General features: G+C 44.6%; 1 protein-coding gene across 2 annotated transcripts in view; it reads left to right on the forward strand.

Annotated features, from left to right (window-relative positions):
* RASGEF1C (RasGEF domain family member 1C) overlaps nt 1-21,091 on the forward strand; it is a 71,644-nt gene that overhangs the window by 31,780 nt on the left and 18,773 nt on the right. For both annotated transcript variants that reach the window (XM_051793510.1, XM_051793509.1), the window contains 5 exons: nt 9,655-9,837; nt 11,466-11,588; nt 14,159-14,296; nt 18,712-18,924; nt 20,444-20,518. In XM_051793510.1, coding sequence (XP_051649470.1) covers nt 9,661-9,837; nt 11,466-11,588; nt 14,159-14,296; nt 18,712-18,924; nt 20,444-20,518 — 726 coding nt within the window. In that variant the 5' untranslated portion in view covers nt 9,655-9,660. The remainder of the gene's footprint in view (nt 1-9,654; nt 9,838-11,465; nt 11,589-14,158; nt 14,297-18,711; nt 18,925-20,443; nt 20,519-21,091) is intronic.

Below are 21,091 nucleotides of genomic sequence, written 5' to 3' on the forward strand. Positions count from 1 at the left end.
CTCCTAATCTGATAACTGAGCATTGCTCAAATACAGTATAATTAACAAGGGTGATACATTGACATGGGTGACAGTCAGAGCTTATGCTGCTCTTCAGAAGCTGTTGATGTTTGCCAGATAAAAATTAGACCCTCCTCCATTTAATATTTTAGCAAATTTGGGAAAGAAAAGAAGTCAAATGAAATGTTGTCCCACCCAAACTGGAGCAGTGGCAAGCAAGTCACTTGAATTTCTGTATTTACATATTGAGGAGGAGGGGTACACTTACATAAAGACGTGTGTGCCTCTATATAACTGCATATACATATGTAACACCCAAAATACATCATTATGCATTCATATTCACATGTGGAGTCTGTCTGAGGATGTATGTGTATATATAAAAATATGATTTATAGGTTTTTAAACCTCCCTGACAGACTCCAGGAGACCAATTTCTAAATGTATGCCAAGATTTTTGACTAAGAGACAGGTAGCAGTAGGTGCTAATAAATGAAAGAACTGCAAGTAAAATGTTGTGACATCCACCTCTCTGAACAACCTGCGGAGCGCTGGCAGAATCATCAAACCGAGCTGAGAGTAATCAGCAGGGACTGATAAAGCTGCTCTTGTAATTATTTGTTTGATATACAGCTTTCCTTCTTCCTTCTGCATAAATAGCAGAATTGCTTTGCTTAGTGTGGGAGGTTTTTTTTATTCCTGTCAGGGCTTGTTCTCACCAAGATGTCATGAGAGGAGGACTGAGATCTGCATTTTTGTTTTATTTACGGGCCTTCCATTGTAATTCTGACAGCATGCGGTGGAGACAGCATTCATTTGGCTGGGGGGAGGCGTCCTTGCTCATGCAAAGCTGTTGGTGTTGCGGGGGCCAGACTCTGCCGTGCTGCTTTTGAGCTGCCCTGATTTCCTCCAGGTTTGGCCTGGAAGAAGCTGCTCCTGAGAGGAGGCGGCTGCTGAGGTCTGAGGGCAGTCGTGATGTCGTGCCCGGCTATTTAGTTATTAAATAAAATTCCCACAGCAGCTTTCTCGTTTTTAAGAGTGAGTTCGACGATGCCACAGCCCAGACTGCCCTACAAAACCACACAGCCCCGCAGGTTGACAAGTGTTAGTTATCCTTAAGTAACTTCCTCTCCTCACCACTTCCACTGATGAAACAAGAAAATCCAACCATTGACTGACTTCCAGGCAGTCACAGTGGTGGCCCGTCAACGACGACTGAACTGAGCCAAAAGGCTCCTGTTGATGTCAGTGGTTTCTGGGAATGCTGCCTGCATGGTTTTGTTCCGGGATTTCCCTCTCTGTCCATGCCTGGTTGAGCTCTGACTTCACTCAGGGCTGATTTTACAATTCTGTGTTTAACTAAAGGTACAGTAACTCATTCCCACCCTAAGCACTCTCATTTTCCTTGTTCCATTTATGTTCTATTTATCCTCTTTATTTCCTTAATGAAAAAAAGGAAAAGGATAAAGGATAATTTCTAAGCAAAGATAACTTTTTCTTTAAAACTCCCCCAACTCTATGCACAAGAATAATTTTTATATTGTCTGAGGGTTTTACCAGGATACCAGGAACTTGGGAGGAAGGAGGAGTCGTGAGGGAGAGAGGCACATTAGAGCAGAAAATAGATTTCCTAGCTTAAAGGGAGAGAAATCCAGACTGCTGCCTTTGGCATACATTTGAATATTGTCAAGGGCATCTGGAATATGTTGATAGGCGTCCTCCTTCTAATAATACTAAAAATCTGCTAATGATGAGGCACAGATACGCCACGGGCCGTGTGTGTCACGTGCACACCCAGTGTTGGGAAAGAGTCTGAGACATCAGAGGCTGCCTTGGGTCTCATGGCGGGGTCAGCGCCAGCTCCCTCTTACTCAGGAGAAATACTTCAGACTTGAACCAGATTTATGAAAAGAGAAATTGCTCTGAGACTAAGGAAAAAAAAAAGCTCTACACCATTGCAGTGTTATGGGGGGGGGTTGTTCCTGAGCAGTTACAGCACATCCTTTCAATGCTGTCTGATTCCAGGCGATGATGGCATTTTAAGATAAATAATGTGTTCATGGCTCTGCTTGTTATTGAAGGGCTTTTATTATTGCTGATGTTACATGAAAAAGAAAATTATTTAAAAAATGTGGCACTAACAAATTGAAGCCTCCAGGGAACTGTTGCCTGAATGGGATTTTGATTGGAGTTCAATTTAATTGGCCATAAATCTCCTCATTTCTGATTTACGTTCTGCTTCAGACCAGTCTACCAAATTCATGATAATCAGGTTTTCATTTTTCTCTATCGAGCAAAATACTCTGACATGAGCATAAACAGAAATATTCCTTCAGCAAGGTGACCTCGTTCTTGCTTGCACTGTGCTGGTAATTGATTTAATGCCTCCTTACCTATAACTGGACCTCTTTCTGAGGCTTGTCCATCAGATTTTGAGGTAATTGGTTAGTTGTTATTTCACCACAGGATTTGACTGCAAGACGTTTCTCATAAACCTCTAGTACAAGATCATTTTACCTCTATGATCATTTTACTGACGTGATGGAATAAATTCAGCAGGCAGACAGACGCTCGGCTCTGCTGCAGCTTTCAGTGTAGCCGTGGGCTTATCTCAGAGAATAACAGCTCTTGTTCTAGCCTGGAGTAAATTCTGTGAGTTGTAGAGCCCAGTAGTTTCTGTGGAGTTTGATTTTTACAGAAGAAAAAGAAGTAAAGGTTTCCGGGCACCCTGAGGCTCCTGTCCCACATCCCTCCCCTGCTCTGGAGTGCTGTGGGAGAACCGTCCTCTCCTCTCCACTGCTCTACTCCCTTTCCTTTACCCGAGGCTGCTTTTTGGGATTGCTGGTGTAGATTTGTCAGGAGGTTTCCTTCCCCTCCACCCAAAGAAGGCTCCACATGGGTGAACTCTTTAGGGAAGTGATTTGGGAGGGCAGATGAGTAAGAGGTGAGAACCAGGTGGGATCAAAGGAAATCGAATTGTCATCTAATTCTGATTAGATACCCAAAGCCTTAAATTCACTTGCTGCTCTTGCAATCTCATTCATGGGAGTGTCAGTAAAGTGCCTCAGCTGCTGCAAGGAATGGGTAGGAAAGGGGAAGAAGCCCACATTGAGATGTAATTACTGTTATTGGGTTTGGAGAATATTGCAGTTAAGTGTTTTTCCCTACTTTTCCCGTCCCACCGTTCTTGTCCCTTGTGATCCCTCTGTGTTTCTAACTCATGTAGAAACTTCATTATATTGCTTATTTAACCATTTCCAACAGTACTGGAATTGACAGGTTGAGTTTTCAGCAATTTCACAACTTTGTGGGCTGTAAATTGAATGTTTTAGGGGCTGTTGAAAAGGTGAAAAGAAAGCTACATCTGCTACCATTTTCCTAATTACATCAGCATACTCTGAGTTTGCTAATGCCAGGTACTCTTGCTGAGAAAATGTTTATAACCATGGCCTTGACAACTGGAAGCAATTACTTTGCAGTGGTTTTCCTTTTGTATTCTGAAACACTAGAATTCTTTTTTCCTCTTTCCTCTGCTTCCCTCCCTACAAAAGAAGCAGAGAAAAATATGAATTTCAACTCGTTATCATTATCTTCTGAATATTTTTCTGCAAAGATGAATAGCTGGAAAATTACTGAAAGTAATGTAAAGAAAAATGAGCATCTGCTAGTGAAGCTTCTGCTGAGCTCACTGGTATGTAGGGCTTGTGTGACAGGGGTAGGCAGGTACCGAGGCAGATGAGACCCGAGTGTGTCTCGTGTTGTCCTGGCTGAGAACCTGGAGCAGGATTTGTTCCCCATGTAGTGATGGCTGGGTAGTAGATCTGGCTGCTAAAGGTGTCCAAGATTTCTCCAGGATGTTTTTCAAGAGTGTGTTACTGTGAACTGTCTCCACTTCCTTGAACTGTGGGTTTTGTGAATGTTTGATCAGGTAAGACTTTTGCAGGATTGAGGCAGGATGGGAGATGTTTGCTATTTTGGTTCACAGATGGGAGTAGGAACGAGTCCAATTCACTCTGGATTAGGTGTGTTTGTTGAAGTCTGTGCCTTACCAAAGTAATGCTTGACCCTGAGTCTCCTATACCCTTGGTTTATCCCCTGCCTGTGCTCACTGAGCATTGACTTACACGTTCTGAGTTCTTGTCAGGAGGAGCTCACTGGACCTCCCCTCATGGCACAGCTGGACACTCCACTCTCCACACCTTCCCTTACCATCCTCTTTAGCTCCTGTAATTTTGCTGGGAGATTGTCAGAAGCTCGTGCCTTTCATCCCTGAAGTGGGAAGGCTTTTATTTATTTGGTTAATCCGAAAGTTAAGTGGGTGGGAAGATAAGTCTGCAGCCCCGCTCCACTCGTCACATGGTACCAGCTCTTGTTTCCCCTTGAGAGAGGCAGAGCAGATGGAAGGCAGAGATGAAATGAGGATCAAAAGTAAACAGCGTGATTAAGTTTTTGATAAAGGATAAAACACTTATCACATCAAAGCCGCTGAAAACCACATTAAATGTTTCCTGAACGTTTCGTGTCCACGTAAGCATTAACTGTACTTGCCATGGGGACACTGGTAACAGCAGGTGGTGGAGCTGGGGAAGGCTGGTGAGTATTTACCCTCGTGGCCCTGCTGCAGGTCACCTGCCTGGCCCCAGGCAGGCAGAGCTGGCAGCCTGCAGCCATCCTCTAGCACCTCAAACCTCTCTTTCCACAGATCAGTGGGCTGGCATTATGTGCAGCCCTTTAAGCCATGCCCTGCTCGGTTTTGCAGGTTTGGGCGCTGGTTTTCTGGAGGTTTTAAGGCAATTGCAGATATAGATAGGTACATCTACCTGTGTGGTGATCCTTTAGTTCCAGGCTTTAGCTCAGTGAATCAAGTCCTTAAATATTTTTGTGTAAGCAGCATAATTTGTAATGAGAAGTGTCTATGGATTGCCTCTTTTCATCACTGTGGTGGAATGCTGAGCTGCGCTGGCCAGTGCAGAAAGATTTAAAAGCAGTTATTGCCATTACTTTTCAATTTCCAGTCTTAGGAACATATGAAATATATCAAAGGAATGCAAAAAAAGAGCACTTTGTTACAGCCAATAAAAGCCATGAATGATGAGCAATTAAACAGAACAGCAAAAAAAAAAAAGAGCAGAGGTAGAAATAAATACAGGAGAAGGTTTCCTGTTCCAGTTTTTAGCATAACATCCCAGAAGTGCATTTCCTCTGGGGTGGCAATAGGCTGACTTCCAGAAAACCAGATTTTATCATCCAAAAAAGCCACAGTTGAACAAGCTGTTGCTTGAGCTGTTGCATTGCTAAATCAGAGAACTGAACATACAACCCAAGACTTGGGAGCCCACTGTGATCCGGTGTGACACCATTGTCCTCCTCATTTTTGGGGTCAGGGAGTCATGAGGACACCTTACTGCAAAGTACCCCAACAAGTGAGGAGGAACCTCTCCTGTGCCACCTTGCTCAGCACCACTTGCTCAGAGCTGGGGTTATTGATTGCTCTGTGCCACTGCTGGTGGACACAATGTTTTGGTAAAATTAGTGCAAAATGCTACCAGCTAAACAGCATTTTGTGTTCCCTTTGTCCAGATAAGGCTGAGACCAATCTGCTCTTGTTTCCAATTCATTATCTTGATTTTCTGTAGGCAAGGAAGGAGCCATGTGCCCTGCCTTTTCCCACACAGGGAGGTCCTGTGTAATGGAGACCAGTCCCAGAAAGTGTCTGCCCCTGGATTTTCTTTTTTGCTGTTTTAAGCAGTGCAGACACATTTTCCCATCTCCAGATCTCAGTCCTTCAGAGCACAGAGATAGTTTAAATGCCATGTGTGGGCAGCCACCTGTATCATCAGTCATTTTGCATGTTGGGGTGTGGAAGTTTGCCCTTCACTACCATCTCACCCACAGCACCTCCTCCAGAGCACCAGTTATCAATTGAAATGGGAATCTGATTTCCTTCTGAAATGAGAGGAACAGCAAAACACTGTGTGTTGAATTGGACTGAAGTTCATGGAAGCACTTATCTGCTGACTTCAGGTTTAACTTCAAGTGCTTTTCAAGTGAGGTTTTGAGACGTTTTTACCACATGTGAGCTTTTGTTTCCGGGAAAAGTGGAAAAAAGTTTTTATGCCCAAGGTGGACTTCTTTACAAATATCTGATAATCTGGACTCCATTTTTGCTTGCCATGGTTTATATGATAAAGCTCAGAATGGGGGCATTACTAAACAGTTTGAGATAGGTGTGTATTGGAATCACAGAGAACCAGGAGGGATGTCTCATGGTCGTTAGTCTGAGCTCATGCTTGAATCAGGGCTTGACATTTTCTCAGGGTCTTGTTTAGCTGAGTTTTGAAAATTCTTTGAATTGAATATCCTTTCCAGGTCCCTGTTCCAATTTCATATTGTGCTCAGGGGATGATTTTCTCTTCAGCTGTAATTTCCCTGCTGCAGCCTGGGGGTGCTGCCTCTCATCCTGTCACTGTGCTCTTCTGGGAAGGGTTTGCCTCTGTCTACACCACCTGCCTTTTCCATCATCCAAACCACCGTCAGTACAATAAGACAAATCTCCTTGAGGTTGTTTGCTTGTTTGTTTTCCTCTCAGTGCTTCCCTTGTTTCTGTATTCTGGGAGTGATTGACAGCAGAGCCTTATCCTCTGCCTATTGCAAGCAGCTGTGTGTTTGGGCTCTTTCAAAGAAAGATCTTGTTTCTATTTAATACTCTTGAAAAGAAAACTTTGGAAATGCATGAACAGAAAAAAGACATTAGGTGTTGTGAGCAGAGAAGTCCCTGTCCTATGTTCCTGTCTGCCAAATAATAATGTTAGTTACTTTCAAGCTTAGTAGTGCAAGAGGTTCTTAGTCTTTGTAGAGTTGGCCTCATCCTGCTGTGAGCATAATAGTACCAGTTAACAGAGAACAAAAAGGCAGGTAGTTAAAACCCTCGGGTCTTCTTTGGTGGCAGGTAAGGTAGCGACCAGGTGCCAGCTCAGATACGACACAGACCTTGCCTGAAAACTTGAGATTAGACCAAGAAATTTCTAATAAAAAGTCAAATTTTATTTCTTGACAACACCCAGGATGGATGTCCCAGTGACAGTTGTACAGCTGTTTCATTTCAGTTTAAAAAAAAAAAGGTAACTTCTTTTTCAAAAACATTACTATATATTTCGGCAAGATTTCTCATGTAATAAGATGCAAAAGTTCAGGCAATATCCTGTTTAGATGTGTTTCTATTTGTTAATAAAAATGGCATTGACAGTGAGGGATTGCACCGAATAAATCGTTACTTGTGAGTTCTGTTTCATGCTGAAGCCAGGATGTGTCCTGTAAGTTCACAGCTGTTTCAACTTTCTCTTTTCCTCATCTAGACAGCTGTATGTCCATGAGATTTATTTCTTGATCTGTGTGGACATGAAATCCTTCTTGGGATTATTGCCATAGAAACAAGCAATAACATAGAGCATGTTAGAAGTAACAAATGGGATTTGGCAGTGCTTCCCATTTACTACACAGAGTCTAAGCTGTGTACAAAAAGCAGCAATTATTTGTTCTCAGAACCCTATTAGCAGGCACATCTGCACATTCATTAAAACCAGATACTTCAGCTTCCATCCTGGCTGGGATGACATTCAGATATTCTGGTCTTTAAACTAAAATCCAACGTGTATTTTATTTTTCAGTCACAGGAATTTGTTGGGTTTGGCATTTTGGTTCCTTTTTGGTGCTTGCAGATCCCAGAGGCAGCCCGTGTGAGCCTCCCAGGAGGAGATAAGATGCAGTGATCAAATCGCTGGCTCCAGGGAACGGTCCCTCCTTTGAAGGATGAAGTCACCCAAGTTTTGCTTGTAAAGCCTGATCTCCCACGGTGCTGGGACCCAGCTCCCAGCCTCTCCCAGGGCTTCACACCCTGCCTGGCTCACAGGACACTGCCCTTCTCATCCTGGGCGGCCCGGGGTGGCTCTGAGTTGGCAAAGCGCAGCAGCCTGAACTGGAGGAGTAGATGGGTTGTGCCAGGCAGAGAGAGGGTTTTACAGGAGTGACCAGAACGTGCTGTACCTCTAAGCTGAAGCTGAGCTGACTGTCTGGGTCACAGCACGGCTGCCGATACATGAGGGAGAAAAGCAAACTCAAAGTTTTGAGCCAAATCCACGGGGCAGCTTTTGGAGTTGTATGGGATGGTAAAGAGGCAGGAAAGCAGATGGGACAGAATACAGAAAAGGGCAGAGAGATATATTAAAAACTAAGGTGTGTCTGCTGGCTGAGTGTGCCTGAGCCTCGACAGGCTGAGGTGCAGCAACAGGCACTGCCAGCCTGTGGCCCTTCCGATGTGGGAGGTTGGTGCTGGCTCAGCAGACCCTGGGGTGCAGATCTTGCTCTTCCAGCAGGCAGAGGCTGTGCTCAGAAGGGAGAGCTGGAGTCCTGGGAGAAGTTCTGCAGCTGCTCGGGGCACCAGGGGTTGGCTCTGGTACTCTTCCCACCCCTCATCTGTTTCCCATCCTCCCTTGCATGAGGTAAAATCAAACAGAACCAAATAGTCAGGTCCCAGAAGGGTCCCTTGCTCAGGATGATGTATTTGCAGACCTGTGAGGGAGCATGCACTGTCCTTTTCCCAGTCCATGCCCTGTAATGCTGCCTTTAGCTGAGGAGCAGCTTCCAGGGAGGATTTTAGAGGCAGCTTGAGATGCTTTAAAGCTCTCAGGGCAAAATCTATCATACCTCTGCATCAGTTCAAAAACAAAACAACTTTGCTCAACAGAAGGAACATTTAAAGTTGATTGTAAACCTCAAAATAAGAGATGAAGCCTAGAATGCAGCCTGATAAACCCAGAGAACCGTAAAACAGGGAGCTTGAAACTGGGCTATGTGCTTGGAGTCTGCCTGCCCTCCTTTTCCAAAGTGCTGAGGACTCTGCATCTCTGGTGAAAGGGATGAGTGCTCAGGATCTCTTTGAAACATTTATTTAGTACCTAAGTATAGATCTAGGACTGACTAACTTCAGGCTCCAAATATAGTGCAGGTGTCTGCCTTCTCCCTCTTCCTCATTTCTCTTTTCCCTGCTCTTTAATCTCTTCATCAGCTCCCACTATCTCTGTTCTCTCCAACTTACTTCATTTTTCCATCCTCCCCCAGTTGACTTCTGCTCCTGTTTCCACCTCCTTGCTCACTCTGACACCTCCTCTGTCCCATGGGAGCCACAGGGCACTTTTCAAGGTCCATCCTGAGCAAGCCTGAGGTGGCACTTCTGTTCTCTACTTCTCTCTCCCTCAGTTCTCTCTGCCTCATTCTCGGGAGGGCAGAGGTTCAAACAAACTGCTCCATTCTGCTCAGGAACTTGCTGAATTCAAGTCCCATGTATCTCTCCTCTCCTATGTGGGACTGACCAGGGATGGCAGCAGAAAGGGAATCACCACAGACACTCTTGTTGGGATTGGGAGCCCAAAGTAGCTGCCATCACTTTCTGGCCCAAAACCAACTCAAAATGTCACATTTTCCTGTGTGCTTCCCATCACAGGCATGATCTGCCAATGCCAACAATAAAAGCAGTTATCATGAAGGGACTGTGTTAATTCTGTGAACAAGAAACTCTCGTTGGTGTCTTGTGTTTTTCAAATCAACCAGGAGACAGAAGTGGCCGTGAGTCTGACGGGTCTTGTCTCTCTCTTGCAGGAAGGCATGCCCCAAACGCTGAGTTCTACCAGTATGTTTACCCCATGTGGCTTCAGCCCTCATCTACATACTTCGAAAGAAGGTGAACAAGGAGGACTGATCTTCCAGGATGGAAACCTTACCTCAGCATCTCTGGATGCTCTAATCCAGCATCTGATACCTACCACTGATTACTACCCTGAAGTAAGCAATTCACGGGATAATAAACGGTTTAATTCTGATGAATTGGGGCAGCACTTTATGCAAAAAGTGCAAATGTGTTAAATTTTGAATTAAGAAGGCTAATTTAAAAGCTGCATACAATTAAAGCTTGGTAAATTGATGCATTGCTTTAAATGCTGCTTCACTGCTCTATAATTGTTCCCATGAAAAAGCAGATCCCAAAGATGATACTGCCTTTAAATAAGAGAGCAGGGTTGGGGGGAGCTGTCCTGGTGATGAATTAGTGATGTAGCAGTTGGAACAGTTCAAAAATAGCAGTGCATCCCAGAGAGGTTTAGAGGAACACTGGAGCAAAAAACTTCCAAGTCTGAACTGGTATTAAATTAGCTGAATTTCAGTGGCTGCTGAAGTCAGCCAGGTTTGCCTGTTATGTGCAAAGCATTCCCTCAGTGACAACAGAGATGCTTCTTCTGATGGGTTCATAATTTACCTGGGGTTCCAGTCACACCAGCTTTGCAGTCCCTGGACAGCACAGCCCAGATCCTAATCCTTGTTCTGTCAGTGAATATTGTTTTTCTTCACCAGCAGTGTGAGGATCTAAACTGGAAGCAGGTTTATGGTCCTGCAAGCTATTGACTTCATTGGATTTTGCACATCCTCCCTGGAATTCAGACACAGTTTGACTGGAAGACTTTTAAGTGCTAATATATCTCCATGGAAAGGCTTGTATTTCAAAGCACAGAGTAGCATTGACTTCTGGGCACTTTAGAAGACTAGGAAAGTTATCAATGCAGAGCAGGCAGCATATTTTAAATTACCCGGAGCTCAGTTTCTGATCAGCTAAAAGTAAGTAATGAAGAGGCATCTCAATTAAAAAAAAAAAATAAAAAGGAATAGAAAGGCAATAAAAATAGGTAATGGGCAGATCAGGCTGTGAGATTTTCATTAAGCAATGTGTGATATGTAATATTATACCTGCTGCTCAGGAGCATGGCTAGGGCTGGGGGAAAGAAGATAATTCAGGTGCCAGGCAGGGTCAGGATGCAAGCAACTGAGGCTTCATGCATATATTTTAAATTCACTGCTGGGATAATTTAAATAATCCAAGGATTTATCCAGCAGACCTGCTTCCCACAGCTTCACAGATGTGGAACTGCATATGATGTGACTTGGCTGATAGAAATGAATTTTGGGGAGTTAGTAGAATAAATGAAATGCTGGTTAAAACAGGCTGGATGCAATTTGCAGGACAGGAGCAAGATGTGGCTAATGTGGGGGTGTCTGCAGCTCCCAACCCAGTACAACACAGAGATTCCTGAGTGTCTGCACGTTTAGATTTACTGGCTCCCAGTATCCTGGTTGTGCTGTCTGCTGTACCTGGGCTTGCCTCTGCAGAGTGACCTACACACTGTCTTTGCTGGATATTTAGGCAAGCAAGGGCTGGAAGTGGATGCTGTGGAGAAGAGATACCACTGCCTCCTGTGCCCAGTATAACCAGTTCCATATTCAGGGTCAGGAATCCTTATGTCTTCCAGACATAAAGGCCTTGCCCAGTGAAAACGCAAAAACTGTGGAGTTCAGGGCTTTTATGGTCAATATTACCCACTGTGTGGCTGCTTACAGCAGGTCTGCTTGTGTTTCTCCCACAGAAAGCCTATATCTTTACATTCCTGCTGAGTTCCAGACTCTTCATCGAACCCCATGAGCTTTTGTCCCGAGTTTGTCACAAGTGCATTGAGCAGCAGCGGCTGGACGACCCCGTGCTGGACAAGGTTAGTTTACCTTTGCAGCAGAAAAATGTGAGGTGTTTCCAATGGGCAGAGAATTCTGGGGCTTTGCTCTGTATCCTTTGCCTCCCTTTGGGTTGAATGAAGCTTTCTCACAAAGGATGACGGCTGCCGCTGAAATCCTGACATTGAGGCGTCCTAGTATCCATGTCTGAGAGCAGTGCTCCAGGCACTAATCACTTCAAATCTTCTTCTAATTTTCCCTTTCCCCCGTCTCAGTCTTCCCAGGTGACTTTCCTTCTTAACTTCTTTAAGGCTCTGATGAAGCCTGCGGGATGCAAGGAGGTAGGACGTGAACCTCACTCACTGTCAGCTGCAGATGTCAACACACCACTCTCCCATTTTTACTCAATGCCTCTGCCCTTTTCCTTTCTTGCTTCTGGCACAGTAATATTTCCTCCTGGCCTTCCCTGTGCCTCTGAACACTCTGTAACAGTGTGCAGGTACCCACTCACCTCAGTGCTGACAGACTGGCCGCACGCCGGCGGCACTGCCTGGCACACCAGGAACGAGTGGAAACAGCAGTGAGGCTGTGACAGGCAAACAGATGAGAAAATCCAAGCTGTTCCTGCCTCAGCACTCCTCCTGCTTTGCCCCAGGGACTGTGCAGGCTGATACAGTGTGTAGCAACACATGTGCACCCTCTGGCAGTGCCACGGTGGTGACGGATCCCACTGGATCCTGTTCAGTGCTGGATTCTGCCCAAGCTTTCCTGGGTACATTGAAGACCTGTCCTGTGCATTACCTGGAGCAGGAGATGCACCTTCAGAGCAGTAGAGGGGGGGAAAGAACATGCATTAGTTGCAACTTTCCAGAACCCCCAGGATTCTGAAATGATTCTCAGGATCAGCCTTTCCAGCTTTGAAACAGTGGTTTTGGCATCAAATACTGAGTCACCAACATCTGAACACCTGTGCTTGTTTTTGCACAGGCACCTGGTTGCATGAGTAACAGGAGCTCTGCCTTCACTGTGGAGAGCCATTCACCAGACTACTCAGCAATCTGAGACTTGGATTGCCCGTACGCTCTTTGTTAATAGAAATATTTTTGTGAAGTGCACCAAGCAAAACAGGTTTTATAAGCTGTGATAGGTTCTGCTCTCTAATTCTATGACAGATACAAGTTTAGGAGGATTAAAATGTGAGCGTTGCACAGTTTTGCTGCTCATTACACTTTCAAGAAATTAGAAAAGCTATCTTATGACAAAGATCTCTTATCTGCCTGGAGTGAATCTGTGTTTTGTAGTAACACAGGGTGGGTGGGACACAACTGATTTTGTGTTCCTGAGAGTGGGGCCCACTTTGAAACTTTGCACACAAGAGACCTCCCATCCTCAGTGTCCTGTGACTTGCACAAAGTCCCCTCCATCGATTGGAAATACAGTTTACACAGCTGGAGCAAATGTCTCCCCAGACCTTTGTAGTTCTCAATAAAGCTTTCCCTTTAGCAGCCACCTGCTGGTCTTTGAGCCTGAGCTTAATGCTAGCTGACAGCAGTTATTTTTAGAGATGTGGTTCATTGAAACCTGTTGTTGGTGGAAAGCTGAAATATGCATTTTAACCACCTTGGTTGAAAAACAAAGAGCTGGGGAGCTTAAGAGTATAATTTTTCCTGATTACAGGGTACACTTTAGCTGCAGTACATAGGATACAGAAGAAGGCTGTTTGTTTCAGTCTTGTTTTCTGTAAATAAAAATGCAGTTTGTTGTTTAACACAATTTTCTTTTCACATGTTCTTGGATAACAGAGGATGAAAGCTTTGGGAGCAGCTGTGCTGGCCATCTTTTGAGATAACACTAATGCACCAACTGTGCTATTCCCCACATTTCCCTCCTTGCCCCATATCATCCTGACTATTCCCACTGCTGCATCCTCTGATAAATCTACATCAAAAGTAAAGTGGATATCAGCTGTGTGTTATATGACTGAGTGTCCTTGTCCTATCATGACCTTGAGCTCATATGGGAAGAGAGCAACATTATCAGTAGCCCAGGTCAAGTTACTAAAGTGCTGCTGTTTTGTCGGTCTTTTCTTCATCTTACATCTGCCACTGGTCACTAAGTAGTTTTTTCATACAGCCAGAAAGCAAAGAAGCAAAAAAAAACCTCTTGGTTGGTAAAGAAATTCATTCCAATCAATTTTTCAGAGAAGGATGAAAATGTAGCAGGGTTGAAAGTACGAAAGGGAACAAATGGTTCAAATCATTAAAAAGGCCAGACGTTTTTGAAAAAGGTATAAAGGTTGCACCAACAAAATGTCTACCCAACAAAATGTCTACCCAGCCATAAACCAGACAATTGCATGTGCAGAATACTTAAATCTGCATGTAAAACAGACAGTTGTGCATGCATCTAAGTGCTGGTGTATTTTGCATGCCCAAGTGTATAATTTGTGCACCCCACTGTTTGTATGCATGTGGCAGATTTTGCAGGTGCAACCATAAATGCCTTCTTTGAAAATCTGGCCCCACGTTCAGTGACACACGTATTTGCTGGGAGATTTTAAGGAGTAAACACATTTCAATCCCTGTCCATCATTCAATGGTTTCCATTTCAGGCTCGAATCAGAAAATTTGGACCCAAAATCTTACAGCTGCTGACGGAGTGGACAGAGACATTCCCGTATGACTTTCAGGAAGAGCGGATGATTGGCCATCTGAAAGACATGATTCACAGGATAGCCCCGTGTGATGAGGTGAGGATGCCTGATCTTGGATGTTGTGTTAAGATTTTAAGTTCATTTTTCCACTTGGTTCCCTCCTTTTGCCACATTCTGTTCCATGCCTCTTCCCAGATACTCTCACAGTCTTATTCTCCTACAATGGGAAAAACCTGCAGTAGCTTCCCTGAAAGCCACATCTCTCACTTTGGGTACTCCTTGGCAGTGACATGGGGACACATCAGAGCGATCAGTGGAATTTATCTACTGCACATCGAATTGTAGGATAACAATATTCCCATTTTACAGAAGGAATATATGAAGGCATAGCATAGACTGAATGTGCTGGTGACAGTTCAAATAGCAACAGAGCTGTGATCTCCCAGGTTAGAATCACAGAATCACAGGATGGCTCGGGTTCAAAGGGACCTTAAATACCCCTGCCATGGGTGGGGACACCTTCCACTAGACCAGGTTGCTCAGAGCCCCATCCAGCCTGGCCTTGAACACTTCCAGGGATGGGGCATCCACAGCTTCTCTAGGTTTAAGTTCTTGTGTTTGAAGAGAATGCAAATATTAATGAACATGTAGCTTCTCTGGGAGCATGAAGGTGGCAGAAGACAGCAGTGTGTGGCCTGCTGAGCAGCAGCTCAGGGTAGATGTCTGTATGGTCTCAGTGTTCAAACATGAGCTGTGTGTGTGGCAGAGTAAGTCACAGTGAATGGAGTCTCTGGGAGACGTGCTTGCAAATTCAGGTGGGTGAACCCCATAAATTAGTTCAGAAACATTAAAAAGACCACAAAGTCCACGAAAATAATAAGCAAATAGTACACAGAGAGTCTCTAATTACTTCTAGGTTAACCATGGGATGTGGAAGAATTCAGTTCCATTGGCTACATGAAGGCCTGGCCTCAAGCCACAGAGGGCTGCAGTTCAGTAGAACAACAAGAACATACCCATGAGGCTGAGAGAGGAGAGAAGGAATCAGCAGGGCTGCAGCACAACAGAAATGAAATTGGGCCCTCCTACGCACATGAAATATGTCAGAAATGGGAACAGCTGCCCTTGGGCTGGGCTGGCATCATGTCTGGCACTTTCAGGGAGCTGTAGGCTGGCCTGGATCCACTGGCTGGGCTGGCCAGCCCGTGGGAGAGAAGGGGTGGGAAGGGGAAGCTGTGTGACACAGTGATGGAGGTGAAGGGAACAAAAATAAACTCAGAAAAGAGCCCAGGTGGCTTCAGTTCCATTAACTAGAGTAGTGAAACTCCCTCTAGGGGAAGAGGCAATGGATTTGCTCCTGCCAACCACCACAAAAGGTGCCTTCCAGCCCTTCAGCATCAGTGAGAGAAACCCATACAGACCCACCAACATCATGTCCACTGGGAAGACGGAACCAGCCAAAGGGCAAAGAAGAGGGGCTTTGTGTGTGCTCTTTAAAAGCAGTAGTTGCCCTGGTGAAGAGCCATAAATACAGTAAATCAACTTTCTGCATACAAAACAATAGTTTTATTTGTCTAACCTGAGCAAGCACTGCACACCTTTGCTCTGGAGAGTGCATGGCTGTGTACCAATGCTTGTGGGTGCCCTGGGAGCCCTCGACTACATTAGTCTCAAATCATTGTTTTTCAGATATTACCAGGCACTGTGATTGCAAGTGATTATGCCTGAGCAAAATCAATAATTAATTTAAGAAACAGCTCATATCCTACCATGCAAATTTCCTTTTTTAAGGGACAGCACAGAAGAGTGGTGGTGCCCGTTAGTTGTTCGGAAGAAAGTTGTTCCTGTTGTGAACCACAGAAAATAAAGACTGAAAGATTTGTGATGTCATGCAGTCCATGTAGGTCAGTGCAGGATTTTCCCCTGCAGTGTGTGCTCCTGTCCTTTGTAGAGTCCACTTTCTGAAGGCTCTGTGATGTGCTTAGAAAGGTGTCCATGCTGAGAAGCATTTCTGAGTAAGTGCTGTGATTTGCATTTAGAGCTAGAAATTTTAATTAAAATTTGAGCTCCTAAACCACCTGCTGAGGCCTGCTGTCTTCAGAGGAACTTTCCTAGTTAAGAACGAAACATTTTCTTTAAATATTAAACAGTAGTTGCTTCTTTTGACTGTTAATGTGGCAGTGAAGTGAAATTGGTTGATGGAGTCCAGCATGCAGCCCCTGTACAGTGGGGGGTCACTTTGTGGCAAGATAATTACCAACACATTGAAGGTAATGAACAATGTTGTTTTCACTTAGTGAATGTGGTTTAAAGAAGGCAGGAAATGCTTTTACAAGGGCAAAAGCAGGATTTTTTTTTTTTTAATTTTTTTTTTTTTTGTAATTTTTCCTCCAATGCACACAGAAAAGCTTTCTGGGCAAGGGTGCACCCAACCACTTGTATCTTCAAGAGGTCTAATTTCTGTGGAATTTTTTGTGTCCCTTAAGTGTCTCTCTCATTTCATTCTTTATTAAGTGATTGGCTTACCTGAGTCTTTGATTACTGTTGTCTATATCTGTTTTTTGTGCCATATTCTCTACAAAACCAAGTGAAACTAGATCTCTTGATAAGGATCTATTGAAAGACTGGCTAATATACATGTCTTCCAAGCAATTTTGTGCTGCTTTTTGGCTTTTCATCCAAACAGTGAAGAATTTGATGCTGCACAGACATGACTGGTCCAAGATTTCTCATCCAAATTCCTTTTAGAAAGATAACTGGGTTTCCAGCTAAGCCTTTTAGCCAGATGTTTTATATTTATTAGAAAACTTGGATTTCAGTGCTGTGCCTGCCCACCCCCCCTCCCCAATTAATTTCCCTGTTTACAAAATTTGTTCACAAAAAACCAAATATGTCACTATTTGAGTTTTCACTAAAAAATAACATTGTGTTCATAAGCAGATTTGCAAACACACCTGGATGTAAAACAGAGAAATATTTAGATGGTGGTCAGTAGTTTGAGTCCGGAACAGTCTTTGTAAATCAAAAGTGTGGCCACCTGTTTGCATGAGGAATTACATGAAGAAGGCCTGTAGTCTCTTTTGCTTGGAGCTAATACACATCCATAACAGATAAAAAATGAGGGTGGGCTTTTATTTTCCTCACTCAATTTTCACTCTTCCTGTGTGATTTGCTTCCAAATACATTCTGTGTTGTCATTCTCCAAGACAAGTCCTCTTGCCTTCTAGATGCTTGCTTCATTTCAGACTTAACAGCTTTATTTTTCAAAAAAAAAAAAAACCTGTCTGCATCCTGCTTATCTGGCCCACGTTCTGGGCCAGCTGAAGAGGATGTCTTCCTTTAGTGGAAGGAGAGGGTCCTCAGCAATGTGAAACCTTCTGGTTCCTTGCCAGCCCAGGTTCCTCACTGACAGATGACAAACTGATGTTACTGACAACTTGTCATTATCAAATCTTGTTTGGATGGGGAGCGAGGAGTTATTCCACTCATGAGCAGCCAGGGGATCTCTCCACTGTGTGTCTTTGTGCCAGAAGAGTTGCTGGTAGTCAGCAGCCTGTAAACTGTTCTCCCAAGTGACCATGCTCTTTGAAATTGGGCAAGCACCCATGCCCAGTGCTCATTTCTCTGGCTGGGAAAACCCATAGGACCATATTCCTCAGCAGGATATACTTCATCCTGCATGTATGGCTTTTGCCAAGGGCATTTCCAATCAATCCTTGTCTTTAGAGCCCATCTACCTGTTCTCTCTGTTATCTCAGTGCTGTGATGTCTGCACCTGTCAGTCATGAAGAGCTGCAGTAATTTCTTTCTGCCCATCCTCCATGGCCAGCAGCTCCACTCATTGTCTGTAAGGAGCTGCTCCAGCTCTGAGAACAACCTGGGCACCTTAGTAATGATCATCCTGCTGAGCACATGGCTGTGCTCAGAATACAGTATGAGCTTCCTTCAGTAGCAATTAACATTTTGGATGTTAAATACTCCAAGCTACACAGTGCTCCAACCACTCCACCTGGGTAGCAAGCAGCAGCAGCAGCAGCATGCTCCTGCTGCATTCAGCTCAAAAGGATGGAGAGAATAGTGTTAGAAACATTTCTTACTCCTAATAAATAAGAGTTGACAAGGCACCATTAACAGGTAGAGTTCTCAGCCAACACGTAGCTGGTATAAAGGACAGGTACTGAATGCTGCTGTGCTCCGGAAAGCTGCAGTAACTCATGTTGTAGCATTCCCTCTCCTCTGACCCTGATGTTGGCAGGAATATGGGAGTATCAGTGCCAGCCCAACCCACCAGTCCTGCCTGCCTCTTCTCTTGACTGCAGTCTCTTTCTGTGGTCCAGAGCAGAGAACTGTAATTAAGCCAACTGGTTATTCTGAAATAGGCTTGTTGGAAATAAAATGGTGACCTGTTGCTGGCTTAGGAGTATCTTGCAGAAGGGAAAATTCAGCACAAAAACACTCCTTTGTCAAATTTTCTAAGTGGCTTATGTTTCTTTCTCTCCCTGTCTCTCCAGGCCTACTGGAAAAAGATGAATCAGCTTTTGCAAACCCTGAATCAGAAGCTTGCCACCCTCAGCCATGGGCAAGAAGGGATTGTCAAGATCAGTGCTGCTGTCTCTGACAAGCTGGTTGCCTTTAAAACTAAACCCCCATCAATTCAGAGAGAAATCCTGAGTGTCTGCAGTGACCCCTACACTCTGGCTCAGCAGCTGACACATGTGGAGCTGGTAAGTGGGAATGGTTCCCAACTTCTGCAGCCAGAGGTATTATTTTAAGCCATCAGCTGCTAAGTATTCCAGACATAACTAAAAAATGTCTGCACTGCTGCAGCACATCCCATGCTGTATCAGCACTGCAGCAGGAGGCAGGGTTTGACAGGTTAAGGGATGCTTGGGAAGAAAACTGTAAATCAGTGTTCCTGTGCGTGTTGGGGAGGGTCACTGCACTTCAGCTTGCTTGTTTGTGAAATGTGAATCACAGTCCCAGGAAGATCAAGTCCCAGGAAGGTCACTTCTATAAGGTGCTCAGAGCCCCACAACCTGCAGGTGCTGTTGAAATGGCTGGTCATTAACCCTTCTGTCAATTTGGAAGGAATTTTAGCAGTTCAAATCCATTCCTCTTGATACACAAAGTATCTGAGTTGTCTGATATGGTTTTCATTCTTCCCTTTGGGTGTGCAGATACCACCCACAGGAAGTCCTGCTGTTCCCCCCGTTGGGCTGCAGTCCTCTCCCAAACAGGCTCTTGTTGGTAATCACTCCAGTTGCAGTGCCAAAACACTGGACAGCCTGTTGTGTTGCACACCCTTCTCCCAGGGTCAGGTCCTCCCTGCAGACCTCCTGGATGTGCACAGGAGAATGTAAAACATTGCTGCCCTCTGCAGATCTCCTGTTGCTCTGATGACTCCCTGCTGCCTGTCCTGTGGACACTGTTCATCCTTGAAAGGAAGGCTGGAAAAACAAACCATGAAATGGATTGTGGATTGGAGTGAATATCATGAAATTAGCCTTGGGAATTCTGAAGGTAGTTGATATTCTATTGTCAAGAAGTGGAATGGTTCAGAAATCCCAAATATAGGATCATCTCACCTAGGTTAGTTTTCAGAACATGCAGGCTTGGCTCTCTTTGCTTTATGTAACTTAAGCCAGAGAGTAGAATTCCTTTTGCCTGGAGTCTTTTTCTTGCTTTTATGTTTTTTTCCTCCATAGTACAGTTGTCTTCCAAGGGGAGATTCCCTGTAACTGAGGCATCACTGCCTTTTTAAAACAGATGCAGTTAGAGGTTTTCATTCCACTGTACTGTAACCAATGCTCTCTGCCTTCTTTTTCATTACTACATGTGATACACCAAGTACTCTGCACTGAAACTGTCTGATGCTTAGTTGTTAGTAAGAATTATTTGCTGCTTATTTAAAACAGTTATTTGCTGGACCATAGCAGGTCTGAGGCAGCATCAAGCACAGAACTGAGATTTGCTGGCTCCCAGATAGAGCCCTGTGCATCCAGCACAGTGGAGGGGACTCTTACTGTGGCTTGTCAGTAATGAGACATATTTATGCTCATTTTCTTCTTTCTGCTGAAATAGTTCTAATTGTTCTTATGAATTTTAATGTGTAGTGTTGGTTGGCTGTCTACCAGCTCAGTTAACACTATTCAGAGGTGACAGATAATGGCAATGCCTTAGCAAGGAAAATAGGAGATTCTGGGGTGCTTTCTGATTTTTTCCCTCTCTCTTCCCCCCCAACAGGAAAGGTTAAGTCACATTGGACCCGAGGAGTTTGTGCAGGCATTTGTACATAAAGACCCTCTGGATGGCACCAAGGTATGGTTTCTCTGCATGCAAAGTGTCTCCTGTGATGTTTGCCCAGGTGAACTGGTGTGATGAGGTCCCCAAGAGCAGGGCCTGAGGCACGTGCTGACCGAGGCCAGGCCAAGTGGTGACCTGTGTCCTCCCATCAAGGATGGGACCTGTTGGCAGAGCTTGCCCTGGCAGGTCATTGCCATTCCTTCCTGGTGAGAGTAAAAGGCTGGCCAGCACCTTGATGTTCTGTTTTCTGGCTTGTTCCTCCCAACCTGCTTTGACTGGGATGGATGGTTTGTGGCTTTACACATCCAGGGAATGTCTGTTCCCTCTGTTGAAGGCTTAGAGGCTCGGGATGTGATGTAATGCCCAGAGTGTGTGCCCAGACACCACAGTAATGAGTCAGTGCATCGTGAATCAACGTACTCCTCTCTCTCCACACAACAGCTGTTAACCCAAAGCACCACAGGGAGTGGAGTGCCTGACCAGGGCTTCATCCAAAGGCTGTGAAAGCCACTTGGAGTCTTTCCACTGATTCCACTGGGGTCTGAAGCAGCATTTCAGTGAGTGCCTCAATGAGGAAAGAGACTTCCT

This window comes from Manacus candei, unplaced genomic scaffold (assembly GCF_025592945.1).
Source record: "Manacus candei isolate 608988 ecotype Guabito, Panama unplaced genomic scaffold, ASM2559294v1 h1tg000037l, whole genome shotgun sequence".
NCBI lineage: Eukaryota > Metazoa > Chordata > Aves > Passeriformes > Pipridae > Manacus > Manacus candei.